General features: G+C 42.7%; 1 protein-coding gene across 1 annotated transcript in view; it reads left to right on the top strand.

Moving 5' to 3' along the window:
- The first annotated feature begins 3293 nt into the window (after nucleotides 1-3293).
- The window catches only part of LOC118374545 (neural proliferation differentiation and control protein 1-like), a 47914-nt gene continuing 37431 nt past the window's right edge, over nucleotides 3294-13776 (top strand). The window contains exon 1 of the mRNA XM_035760975.2: nucleotides 3294-3761. Coding sequence (XP_035616868.1) covers nucleotides 3659-3761 — 103 coding nt within the window. The 5' untranslated portion in view covers nucleotides 3294-3658. The remainder of the gene's footprint in view (nucleotides 3762-13776) is intronic.

Genomic DNA, 13776 nt, shown 5'->3' with positions numbered 1-13776 from the left:
AAACCTTGGAAGAGTTCCTGTGTTGGATAGCCACAGCCAGCTAGCTGACATAGTATCACTTTGTTTTCAGCCGGGTGTTTGAAAAGTCATAAAAATACTATTAAGTATTGTGATCTTCCGCTTCATTTTTAAAGAAATTAATTTGTTCAAAAACGGTCTTTTCCTACATTTTATTCACTGCAGTCCTAGCTAGCTGTCGCATATGCTTTCAGTACTAGATTCATTCACTGATCCTTTGATTGGGTGGATAACATGTACGTTTATGCTGCAAGAGCTCTGACAGGTTGGAGGACATCCTCCGGAAGTTATCATTTATGTGTAAGTCTATAGAATGGGGTGAGGACCATGAGCCTCCTAGGTTTTGTATTGAAGTCAATGAACCCAGAGGACGGAAACTATTCTGTCCTCCGGCTACCACATGACGCTACTCTACAGAGTTCTTTTGAGGCTATTGTAGACCTTCATTGCAAAACAGTGTTTTAATCAATTATTTGGTGACGTGAATATATTTAGTATAGTTTTATCAAATTCTAAATGTTTCACCATATTAATGAAATTCACTGAGGAGGATAGTCTTCGACTTCCTCTTCTGAGGTTTGAAATGATTGTTTTACTGTCTGCTTCTTGCGGTCAATTTGCAGTTCACAAACTATGTGAAAATTATGTTCAGGCCCCCTGACCATCCACTCAATTAAAATGTGTCCTCGGGCTAAATGTAGTTCATGATCCCTGCACTAGAAGCACTAGTCTAGTGTCTTATGAAATGCACCTTTTTCTATTTTCCTCTTCTGTACTGTCTATTATATTGACTAGATAGCCAAGTGACAGCTCTAACAATGGAAATACATGTCCTCAAAGATGGAAGCAGGCGGTAGGAGGCAGATGGGACCATCGTAGCCAAGTGACAGCTCTAACAATGGAAATACATGTCCTGAAAGATGGAAGCAGGCGGTAGGAGGCAGATGGGACCATCGTAGCCAAGTGACAGCTCTAACAATGGAAATACATGTCCTCAAAGATGGAAGCAGGCGGTAGGATGCAGATGGGACCATCGTTGCCAAGTGACAGCTCTAACAATGGAAATACATGTCCTGAAAGATGGAAGCAGGCGGTAGGAGGCAGATGGGCCCATCGTAGCCAAGTGACAGCTCTAACAATGGAAATACATGTCCTCAAAGATGGAAGCAGGCGGTAGGAGGCAGATGGGGCCATCGTAGCCAAGTGAACGCTCTAACAATGGAAATACATGTCCTCAAAGATGGAAGCAGGCGGTAGGAGGCAGATGGGTCCTTCGTAGCCAAGTGACAGCTCTAACAATGGAAATACATGTCCTCAAAGATGGAAGCAGGCGGGAGGAGGCAGATGGGACCATCGTAGCCAAGTGACAGCTCTAACAATGGAAATACATGTCCTGAAAGATGGAAGCAGGCGGTAGGAGGCAGATGGGACCATCGTAGCCAAGTGACAGCTCTAACAATGGAAATACATGTCCTGAAAGATGGAACAGGCGGTAGGAGGCAGATGGGACCATCGTAGCCAAGTGACAGCTCTAACAATGGAAATACATGTCCTCAAAGATGGAAGCAGGCGGTAGGAGGCAGATGGGTCCATCGTAGCCAAGTGACAGCTCTAACAATGGAAATACATGTCCTCAAAGATGGAAGCAGGCGGTAGGAGGCAGATGGGACCATCGTAGCCAAGTGACAGCTCTAACAATGGAAATACATGTCCTCAAAGATGGAAGCAGGCGGTAGGAGGCAGATGGGACCATCGTAGCCAAGTGACAGCTCTAACAATGGAAATACATGTCCTCAAAGATGGAAGCAGGCGGTAGGAGGCAGATGGGACCATCGTAGCCAAGTGACAGCTCTAACAATGGAAATACATGTCCTCAAAGATGGAAGCAGGCGGTAGGAGGCAGATGGGACCATCGTAGCCAAGTGACAGCTCTAACAATGGATATACATGTCCTCAAAGATGGAAGCAGGCGGTAGGAGGCAGATGGGACCATCGTAGCCAAGTGACAGCTCTAACAATGGAAATACATGTCCTCAAAGATGGAAGCAGGCGGTAGGAGGCAGATGGGACCATCGTAGCCAAGTGACAGCTCTAACAATGGAAATACATGTCCTCAAAGATGGAAGCAGGCGGTAGGAGGCAGATGGGACCATCGTAGCCAAGTGACAGCTCTAACAATGGATATACATGTCCTCAAAGATGGAAGCAGGCGGTAGGAGGCAGATGGGACCATCGTAGCCAAGTGACAGCTCTAACAATGGAAATACATGTCCTCAAAGATGGAAGCAGGCGGTAGGAGGCGAGATCAGATGGGACCATCGTAGCCAAGGACAGGGCAGATACTCCATAGAGATAGAGGACTCATCTTTGTATCTGTGACATAGTGTCTGTGACCGCATGTGCCGCACCATTGAGGCTATGTCCATTTTAATGTAGTCAGTTTTATTTGTCTTCATTGGCTGATTGCGCCCAACTCATAGGAATCCCCACCCAGTTGACTACTTTAAAATAGTGGAAGCCCTCATTGGCAACGTCCATACTAAAACAGGTAATATCCATGATGAGTCCTCTAGCTCTATGAAAAGAGGCGCAACTCTGATAAAGTATTTTATGCAGCATACCACTGCTGGCTTGCTTCTGAAGCTAAGCAGGGTTGGTCCTGGTCAGTTCCTGGATGGGAGACTAGATGCTGCTGGAAGTGGTGTTGGAGGGCCAGTAGGAGGCACTCTTCCCTCTGGTCTAAAAACATATCCCAATGCCCCAGGGCAGTGATTGGGGACACTTCCCTGTGTAGGGTGCCGTCTTTTGGATGGGACATTAAACGGGTGTCCTGACTCTCTGAGGTCATTAAAGATCCCATGGCACTTATCGTAAGAGTAGGGGTGTTAACCCCGGTGTCCTGGCTAAATTCCCAATCTGGCCCTCAAACCATCACGGTCACCTAATCCTGTAACTATTCCCCAGGTCGTTGCTGCAAATGAGAACGTGTTCTCAGTCAATTTACCTGGTAAAATAACGGATAAAAATAGAAATATAAAAAAATATTTTTAGAAATTGCCAAAATGCCACGTGCATCCATTTATATCAGTGCATTTGTAACAAACTAACCATTACGACACTTGTATTCGATCAAATAAACCTCACGTAGCAAATAAGCAATTACATGTTTTGTTGCCAAATTCGACACTAACAGACCTCCATACAAAGATTCCTCACTTGGTGGTATTATTTTCCTTGGCGGAATAAAATCTCTCCCTTCGCCTCTTCCCCTCTGCCTGTAATTGCGGCTATGCGTACGGCACAACGGATTAGGAGAGCGTCGTGACGACATCGTCTACGTCCGCTCTCGCCAAAGACCGACAGCTCAGCAATAACAGCCCTCACCGTCGTTTCTTCAAGCTTCACCCAATATAGCGCACAACTCAATGGGATCCTGCGCAAAACACAGAGGAGACGGCATCGTTCACCATCGCTCTATTACCGAATCTGATAACTGCAACTGAGCTCTACTCCGCATTCGGACTACATATATACAGAACTGAACACATTTCCTGAGCTTCCTTCTGTAGTAAGGGGATGGGGGTATGACCGACCCCCGACTCCCAACTCTGTTCTATCAGTTGTAGGAGCGCTTTGCAGCATGCTATCGCCGAGAAGAGGGGTCGATCACAGGCCCGCCGCTACGATTCTAACCCAGGTTGCTGTCATTGTAATCTTCGTTTCTATGAGCGCTTGCATGCCAGGTAAGAACAACACTTTTAATATGAAGTCGTGCATGTTTTGCAGACATGTATTAACGTTGATGTGGATGCTGTCATATGCTGTCAATTAAAACATATTTGCAGATGTTACCACGTTCCCTAACATATAGTAACATATGATAGGCCTACACCAACTCATGAAAATAAGACTGTTTTCTGACCATAGGCTATTTTAGAATTTAAAAGTGATATTTCAATTGGTGTGTATGCCCATTGTGAATGTTCTGTGTTTAAGCACGTAACTTCAGAGCACCTGTGGTTTCTGTGAGGCTTGTTTTTAAATCCCCCTTCAGTTTTTTTGGGGATAGCTCAATTCATAGTGCATAGCACAAACTACACGAGATATTTGGTTCATGTTTCAATCAATTCTATGTATCTGAAATGGTGTACCTCAAACACTGACATATTACCTTGGAGGAGGGGGTGACGCATCTGGCTGGGGATGACCTGATAAGATGTGACGTCTGTGGATACTCACACTTAAGCAGTAATTACCAGAACCATAAGAAATGCCCGTTACTGACCAGTGACTACATTGCATGATTACCAGAAGGCTGGGAACCTTTATTAGGTTACCATCCTGGACTGCAAAATGCATTACAATGATACCATGTATCATATCATCCATATGTAGACCCTTGAACGGACACACACACACTTGACTATAGTGAGGAGGGGGAGAGGTCATGTATTGTCACCCGTGAGGTATCTTATCTTAATGGTGAAATGGAAACTGGCTATCAGTAGGCAAGCTGTTCTTTGACACACTCCCCCTGTCAGAGAGACTACCCCTATTCAAGTCATTGGTCAGAGGTACTATGTCCATTCCAGTGATGGTATTTATGCAGTCCTGTGACACATTCCCCCTGTCAGAAAAACCAGCAGAGATATTCTGTGTATAAAGGGCTAAAATGCATCTAATGATGCGCTTTGTTGTTCTACGACTGGTCTGAGGCAGTCGGTAAATAACAAGTGTTTTAAAGTGCAACTTTACTAATGATGGTTTTGGGAAACAGCTTGGAGATTTAACGATGCTCCTACAAATGTTCTGATGATGAGTTTAGCCTTAAGATGCTTTAGGAAACTGTGCCCTGTATATTTTGCTCCATCCCTAATCTAGCACACCGGATTTAAAAAAAAATGGGTTGATAAGCTGAATCAGGTTAGTTACAACTTGGGTTGGAGCGAAAACCCCCAGGAGGGTAGCTCTCCAGGAATAGGGTTCGAGAACCCTGTTCTAGGTTGTCCTGTAACACATTCCCTCTGTCAGAGAAACCACATAAATAGATTCACTAGAATGGGAATCCCTATTCAAGTCAATGGTCAGAGTTCCCCGTGTGGCTCAGTTGGTAGAGCATGGAGCTTTAATGACTAATTTCTCTGAAGGGGGAAAAAACTATCACATTCCCTGAGAATACATTACATAATATGAATAAACAATACTCCAAGCTGCAGCTTCCTACTTCGTGTCAAACATAATGGATGTTTGGTTCAAATCAGATGTTGGGTACTATATGTATTGAATATTATATGAATCCTTCTAAATTGAAATGACTCATGTCAGTGTAAAATGTATCCCAAACAAAAAACATTGATTTCGAAGTTAATAAATCATACAACTCTATGCACAAGGACAGCTTTTAACAATTTACACGGATCATTTTACAAAAACATTTACTGGAAGAACTGTGCAGATGCAGAATTCAGTAAAATGATTTTGGTAAAATCTTTCTCAGTTTTCTTTGTGTCCACATTTTCAAAATATCTGCTCTGAATTAAGATTCAATGACATCTGCAGAAAGAATGGGGTGTCAGCTATGACATGATACATTGACTTTAAAACACTCTTTTGGTTATTGAAATGCAGTAAGTGAAGTGGATTTACACCTGTTAACGGAATTTCATCATATGTCCCTGATCTGTACTACACAGAAATGCATAATTATGGATATGAATGTCATTCTCCTCATGTTGATGTATCCTAAATAGGTACACAAGGGTATACATATGCAATATCCTCCTTTGCATATTTGGTTATTATTCTACACGCTGGCTATTATTTTAATGATCTCTGCAAGACTAAATTTGATTGGTCCGGGCAAGACCAAATCTGAACCAGTCATTGACATCTACTGACTCTACTGTGCTGACCAAACTGTTTGTGACTACTATGACTTCCCCCATTGTAGCCAATTCAATTGCAGAAATTCCGTTATCAATTTATTTAATTTTTTATTTTTTGGGAATGTCGAGTTTTTAATCACATAATTAATAAACAAAATTGATATCAGTAAAACCATTCATTAATAGGTCTACCTTTACTTGTTAGCTCTGTGAACTGTCATTATCCTCCGTCCTCATGAGAGAAATTAGAAAAGATCTTAAAGATATGTTGGTTTTTTTTGGTAACAGAATTTCAAGGCATAAGGTAATGTTTCTTAAGCTTACAGAAGCTTACAAATGTAGTCATATTAGCTGGCAGGGGTCTTCAATATTATTGTGTTTTGATGTATTTCTAATACCTTTTAAGACTAATACCTTTTCTATCTGTTTGACCAGAAGCCTTTGCTAATTCTACATTTTTAGGATGGAAAATGGGTAAACTATATGTATATTTGTGTGTGTGTGTATGTATATATGCCAAAACATGTAGCTTTCATTTGACACCCATATGAACTTCACATGTTGGTGCTCATGGGTTATTTTACATGCCCAATGGCCAATTTAGGTGCAATCAGTTCGGCTTAATGTATTTTAACAAGATAATGTTGCAGGAATTATTCTGTTTCTAACTACAGAAACCCTTTCAGAACAGTCTGAGAGGGTGTGTGTCATGGCTTGCTGAAATGAAACTAAGCTGTTGTTAGTTCTTAAGCACAGGTAGCAATGACAGACTGGGGTGTCCTAATTTGCACCCCCTTCCATTTTGCAGTGCACTATTTTCGACCAGAGCTCAAAGGGTGGTCAGAAGTAGTTTGCTATATAGGGAATAGGGTGTCATTTGGGACTTAACCTGGGTCTGTGAGCTCTGTGCTGCTGTGGATAGATGGACTGAGAGGAGAGAGCAGGCTTCCGTTAAGGCTGTAAAATGGAGATTATAACCTGATTATAGTGCCATAGAGGAGAGCACTACAGCTGTATAGTATTCTGCTCCTTAAAAGACATGTGCTGGGCTTGCACTGCCGTCCTGCACACACTCTCACCTTATTGTTTATTCACCTTCTATGTCCAAAAAAGACTGTTTCTCTCTAAAAATATTTTGGCCACGCAGTCACGTTTTAGAGTGAAGCAGTTTCAGATCATTGGGTGACTTTGGGCCCCATTTGTTAAAATTCAGATATATAATGTGGGTTTGTTTCTCCAGTCATTTGGGTAAGAAATAGGATGCACCCTCTGACTGTTCAAGGAAACTATAGGCTTTGTCCAACTCTTCTTGGAAGAGATGCCACTTGGAATACCAGAACCACAATTAAAAGGCTATCAATGATTAATTGAGAATAAGGGGATTGACATTTAGTGTTGAGAGAAGAGAACGTTTCTGGGGGAAATCGATTGCTTTGTCGCCGTGGAGATGTTGAATTTGTTGTTTTGCTGATGCCCCAAGAGGAGGAGAGGTGGATGAAAGGGGTAGGAGAGATGGATGAATGAAAAGGTTAGCTGCCAAGGTTTATTAGATGCTGTGAAGCGTAACCGGGGCAACACGACCATTGCAGTTCTGTTTCCTTCGCCGAAGGCGTTGGTTTTGGGAGCGAGACCGAAATTTGGTTTCTTCATCTCACCTGCCTCTTGTTGTCTTACATGCTCTCACGTCTGCAGAGGTCTTTGGCTTTAGCCTCAAAAGGAAGTCCATGGACCTGCTGTTAGACTGGCAGTCTTAGGGCTTTTTTTACACAAACAAATATTTGAAGTAAGATCTGATTTAAACATTAAGAAACCTTAATATGTTTTTTCATATATTTCCTGGCCCAGTGTTTTGTTGTGAATGGAAGTGAATGGAAAATGTCAATCGACTGACGTCACACATGGTGAACTAATTGGCCTGCTTGCTGCCTGTCAGCAGCTTTCAGATCTTATCGTGTCACAAATGAATGTTAGATTTAGAGGTTCCAAAACCTGTCCTCTGTGCTGTGTGCGTCTTGCATAGCTGCGTTCCCCCAAGTAGTCAGAGTAGCGCTGGCTTGAAGATGAAATCCTGTTGACATGTCAGTAAGATGTTTTAGGCTTTCTGCTAATGTGGTTTGCTGCTGGCACTGGGAGGACCAGCTTTATTCACTGTGTTTGACTGACTCTCTCTGTCCCGTGCTCTTTCTTTCTCTTTCTCTCTAGCATATTTCTTTCTCGCGCTTTTGTTCTTTCTGTCTCTCAATCTCTCTGCTCCATCTCTCTCTCAGCTGTTGTTGTGAATAACAGTCTCTGGTGTTGTAGGTATACTGCATGTTCAATAACTCACTTCACTCTCACAGCTCATCACTGTACTCTCTCTCAAACCATGGTTACGCTTCAACCATCTAGGATGTCATGCATGTCCTGTTTCTAATATTAGATACATGTTTTTAAGTAACGTAAGAGGACGCTTATAGACTACTTGACATGTCTGAAACCATCTTTGCTCTTCTTGAATCCTCCTTTCTATTCTGAAGAGAGAATATAGCCAAAATAATTTGAATGATAGGTTACTATTTTTGAGAGACTTATATTGTCCATTGCAGAGTTCTGTTCCCAGAAACGCTTATATCCTATGAAGATCATTTCAACCACATCCTCAAATGAAGATTTACATTTATTTAACTAGGTAAATCAGGGGACCATGTCTAATAATTTAGTCAGGCACTGGAATAGAAGCCTAACTGATTCCCGGCCGCTGTCACACAACCCTGATCAATGGGAATCATTTGAATCAATTATATTGAAGTCTTCATGATTTACTGATATCAGGGATGTTAGTGTGTATTCTCAATCATTCATTAGGCTGTTTTCTGTAATGCATGAATCTGTTTGACTTAACATTTTAATGTTGATCGGTAAATCAACATTCTAGTAACCAGATGGAAATAACATTATATTTGTGCTTTTAATACCAAAAACATAAAGGACACTACTACTCTGTTTATGAATACTAATTCATCTTGTGTCATATTTTCCCATCATGACTAGGGATTGCTTTATGCCCAATCTGGATAATATATAATAATAATAATATATGCCATTTAGCTGACGCTTTTATCCAAAGCGACTTACAGTCATGTGTGCATACATTCTACGTATGGGTGGTCCCGGGAATCGAACCCACTATCCTGGCGTTACAAGCGCCATGCTCTACCAACTGAGCCACAGAAGGACCACACGGATGAACAGAGGTGAAATAATATGAAGTGCATTAAGAATAGAATGGGGAAAAATAAAGTATATTGTAGAGGAAATATTCTTTGTCATATCTTTGTCATATCTTTTTTTACATTTATGCCTTAAAAAGCATTTTAAGGGCCTCCCAGGTGGCGCAGTGGTCTAGGGCACTGCACTGCAGTGCTAGATGTGCCACCAGAGACTCTGGTTTCGCGCCCAGACTCTGTAGCAGCTGGCCGCGACCGGGAGGTCTGTGGGGCGACGCACAATTGGCCTAGCGTCGTCCGTGTTAGGGAGGGTTTGGTTGGTAGGGATATCCTTGTCTCATCGCGCACCAGCGACTCCTGTGGCGGGCCGGGTGCAGTGCGAGCTAACCAAGGTTGCCAGGTGCACGGTGTTTCCTCCGACACATTGGTGCGGCTGGCTTCCGGGTTGGATGCGTGCTGTGTTAAGAAGCAGTGCGGCTTGGTTGTGTTGTGTTTCGGAGAACGCATGGCTTTCGACCTCCGTCTCTCCCAAGCCCGTACGGGAATTGTAGCGATGAGACAAGATAGTAACTACTAACAATTGGATACCACGAAATTGGGGAGAGAAGGGGGTAAAATAACTATCAGGCTGGCAGCTGGATCTATCTGTGTTATTACACAATACACTCTGGAGGGGGGCTCAATGACTTTCAATGGTTCACATGGACTCACGTCTGTAGGTTGTCTCAGGTGAGATCAGATCGCACTCGCTACTAGACATTGTTCTGGGTATATTCAATGTCATTACCCTAGAAATAGATTTGATTTCAATGTTCAATACTGCAGACCAAATCACGTCCCCAGACGACTTTCCCTCCATATGCAGTAGCGATTGAGCCTGGCCACGCGGTTACTTCTGAGCCTGGCCATGCGGTTACTTCTGAGCCTGGCTACGCGGTTACTTCTGAGCCTGGCTACGCGGTTACTTCTGAGCCTGGCCACGCGGTTACTTCTGAGCCTGGCCACGCGGTTACTTCTGAGCCTGGCCACGCGGTTACTTCTGAGCCTGGCCACGCGGTTACTTCTGAGCCTGGCCACGCAGTTACTTTTGAGTCTGCAGTATTGCTCGCTCACTGACAAAATACCTGGAACAATTCTACGTAATACACTTGAGACCATGACCACTAGACCCATAAATGCAGGGCTAAACATAGCCTATTCTGAGACCATGGCCACTAGACAGATACTTTTGGTTATGTACTGTATGTGGACACTTGGACATCGCATTCCACAATCATGGGCATTAATATGGAGTTGTTCCCCCCTCTCTTCTGGGAAGGCTTTCCAATAGATGTTGGAACATTGCTGCAGGGACTTGCTTCCATTAAGCCACGAGCATTATTGAGGTCGGGCACTGATGTTGGGCGACTAGGCCTGGCTCGCAGTCGGTGTTCTAATTCATCCCAAAGGTGTTCGACGGGGTTTACGTCAGCGCTGCGTGCAGACCAGTCAAGTTCTTCCACACCGATCTCAACAAACCATTTCTGTATGGACCTCGTTTTACACAGGAGCATTGTCATGCTGAAACAGGAAAGGGACTTCCCCAAACTGGTGCCACAAAGTTGGAATGGTCTAGAATGTCATTGTATGCTGTAGCGTTAAGATTTCCCTTCACGGAAACTAAGGGGCCTAGTTCAAACCATGAACCACAGCCCCAGACCATTGTTGCTCCTCCACCAAACTTCACAGAGTGCACTGCATTGGGGCAGGTAGCGTTCTCCTGGCACCCGCCAAACCCAGATCAGTCCGTCAGACTGCCAGATGGTAAAGCGTGATTCATCACTACAGTGTCCATATGGTGGCAAGCTTTACGCCATTCCAGCCGGCAATTGACATTGCTCATGGTGAACGGCACACTCAACAGCCTTGGTTTCTCAAACGACTGCCTCGCCTGGTTCACTGACTACTACTACTACTTAGAGTTCAGTGTGTCAAATCGGAGGGCCTGTTGTCTGGACCTCTGGCAGTCTCTGAGGGTGCCACATTGTTCAATTCTTGGGCCTACTCTTTTCTCTGTATATATCGATGTTGCTCTTGCTGCTGATCCACCTCTACGCTGACGACACCATTCTGTATACCTCTGGCCCTTTGGACACTGTTAACAAACCTCCAGACGAGCTTCAATGCCATACAACACTCCTTCCTTGGCCTCCAACTGCTCTTCAATGCAAGTAAAACTAAATGCATGCTCTTCAACCAATCACTAGTCTGGATAGTTCTGACTTAGAATATGTGGACAACTACAAATACCTAGGTGTCTGGTTAGACTATAAACTCTCTTTCCAGACTCACATTCAAGCATATCCAAAATTAAATCTAGAAAATCGGCTTCCTATTTCGCAACAAAGCATCATTAACCTCGTAAAACTGACTATCCTGCCGATTCTTGACTTCAGCGATGTCATTTACAAAATAGCCTCCAACATTCTACACAGCAAATTGGATGTAGTATATCACAGTCCCATCCGTTTTGTTACAAAAGTTCCATATACCCACCACTGCGACCTGTATGCTCTCGTTGGCTGGCCCTCGTTTCATATTCGTCGCCAAACCCACTGACTCCAGGTCATCTATATGTCTTTGCTATGTAAAGCCCCGCCTTATCTCAGCTCACTGGTCACCATAGCAGCACCCACCCGTAGCACGCGCTCCAGCAGGTGTGTGTGTGTGTGTGTGTGTGTGTGTGTGTGTGTATATGTGTATATATATATATATATATATATATATATATATACTAGTCACCCCCAAAGCCAACTTCTCTTTGGCCTCCTTTCCTTCCAGTTCACTGCTGCCAATGATATGGGGAAAATGCAAAAATCAATGAAGCTGGAGACTTATCTCCACATAGCCCGGTTCCTCTCTAGGTTTCTTCCTAGGTTTTGGCCTTTCTAGGGAGTTTTTCCTAGCCACCGTGCTTTTACACCTGCATTGTTTGCTGTTTGGGGTTTTAGGCTGGGTTTCTGTACAGCACTTTGAGATATCAGCTGATGTACGAAGGGCTATATAAATAAATTTGATTTGATTTGATTTGATCTCCCTCACTAACTTTAAGCATCAGCTGTCAGAGCAGCTTACCGATCATTGCACCTGTACATAGGCCATCTGTAAATAGCCCACCCAACTACCAACTACCTATTTTTTTGCTCCTTTGCACCCCAGTATCTCTACTTGCACATTCATCTTCTGCACTAGAGGTCGACCGATTAATAGGAATGGCCGATTTAATTAGGGCCGATTTTTTTTTTTTTTTTTTTTTTTTTTTTTATTTATTTATTTTTTTTTTTTTTTTTTTTTTTTCAATAGGCAATCAGCATTTTTGGACACCGATCATGGCCGATTACATTGCACTCCACGAGGAGACTGCGTGGCAGGCTGACTACCTGTTATGCGAATGCAGCAAGGAGCCAAGGTAAGGTGCTAGCTAGCATTAACCAACAATCAGTCTTAACATAATCACTAGTTAACTACACATGGTTGATGATATTACTAGTTTATCTAGCTTGTCCTACGTTGCATATAATCGATGCGGTGCCTATTAATTTATCATTGAATCACAGCCTAATTTGCCATACGGGTGATTTAACAAGCGCATTCGCGAAAAAAGCACTGGTGTTGCACCAATGTGTACCTAACCATAAACATCAACGCCTTTCTTAAAATCAATACACAAGTATATATTTTTAAACCTACATATTTTGTTAATATTGCCTGCTAACATTAATTGTTTTTTAACTAGGGAAATTGTGTCACTTCTCTTGCACTCTGTGCAACAGAGTCAAGGTATATGCAGCAGTTTGGGCCGCCTGGCTCGTTGCGAACTGTGTGAAGACCATTTCTTCCTAACAAAGACAGCCAACTTCTCCAAACAGGGGATGATTTAACAAAAGCGCATTTGCGAAAAAAGCACAATCGTTGCACGACTATACCTAACCATAAACATCAATGGCTTTCTTAAAATCAATACACAGAAGTATATATTTTTATAATATGTATTATGACATAACATTGAAGGTTGTGCAATGTAACAGCAATATCTAGACTTATGGATGACACCCGTTAGATAAAATATGGATCGGTTCTGTATTTCACTGAAAGAATAAACATTTTGTTTTTGAAATTTGTTTCTGGATTTGTCCATATGAATGACCTAAGGCTCGCATTTCTGTGTGTTATTATATTATAATTGCTCTATCAAATCATAGACTTAGTCTGACTGAGCGATGGTAGGCAGCAGCAGCAGGCACGTAAGCATTCATTCAAACAGCACTTTACTGCGTTTGCCAGCAGCTCTTCACAATGCTTCAAGCATTGCGCTGTTTATGACTTCAAGCCTATCAACTCCTGAGATTAGGCTGGCAATACTAAAGTACCTATTAGAACATCCAATAGTCAAAGGTATATGAAATACAAATGGTATAGAGAGAAATAGTCCTATAATAACTACAACCTAAAACTTCTTACCTGGGAATATTGAAGACTCATGTTAAAAGGAACCACCTGCTTTCATATGTTCTCATGTTCTGAGCAAGGAAATTCAACGTTAGCTTTCTTATATGGCACATATTGCAATTTGACTTCTCCAGCACTGTGTTTTTTGAATATGGGTTTTGAATAATTGAATATGTTTT

Source organism: Oncorhynchus keta, chromosome 25 (genome assembly GCF_023373465.1).
Source record: "Oncorhynchus keta strain PuntledgeMale-10-30-2019 chromosome 25, Oket_V2, whole genome shotgun sequence".
Lineage (NCBI taxonomy): Eukaryota > Metazoa > Chordata > Actinopteri > Salmoniformes > Salmonidae > Oncorhynchus > Oncorhynchus keta.
Note: the sequence above shows the minus strand (reverse complement) of the source record. Positions and strands in the feature narration are given on the sequence as shown.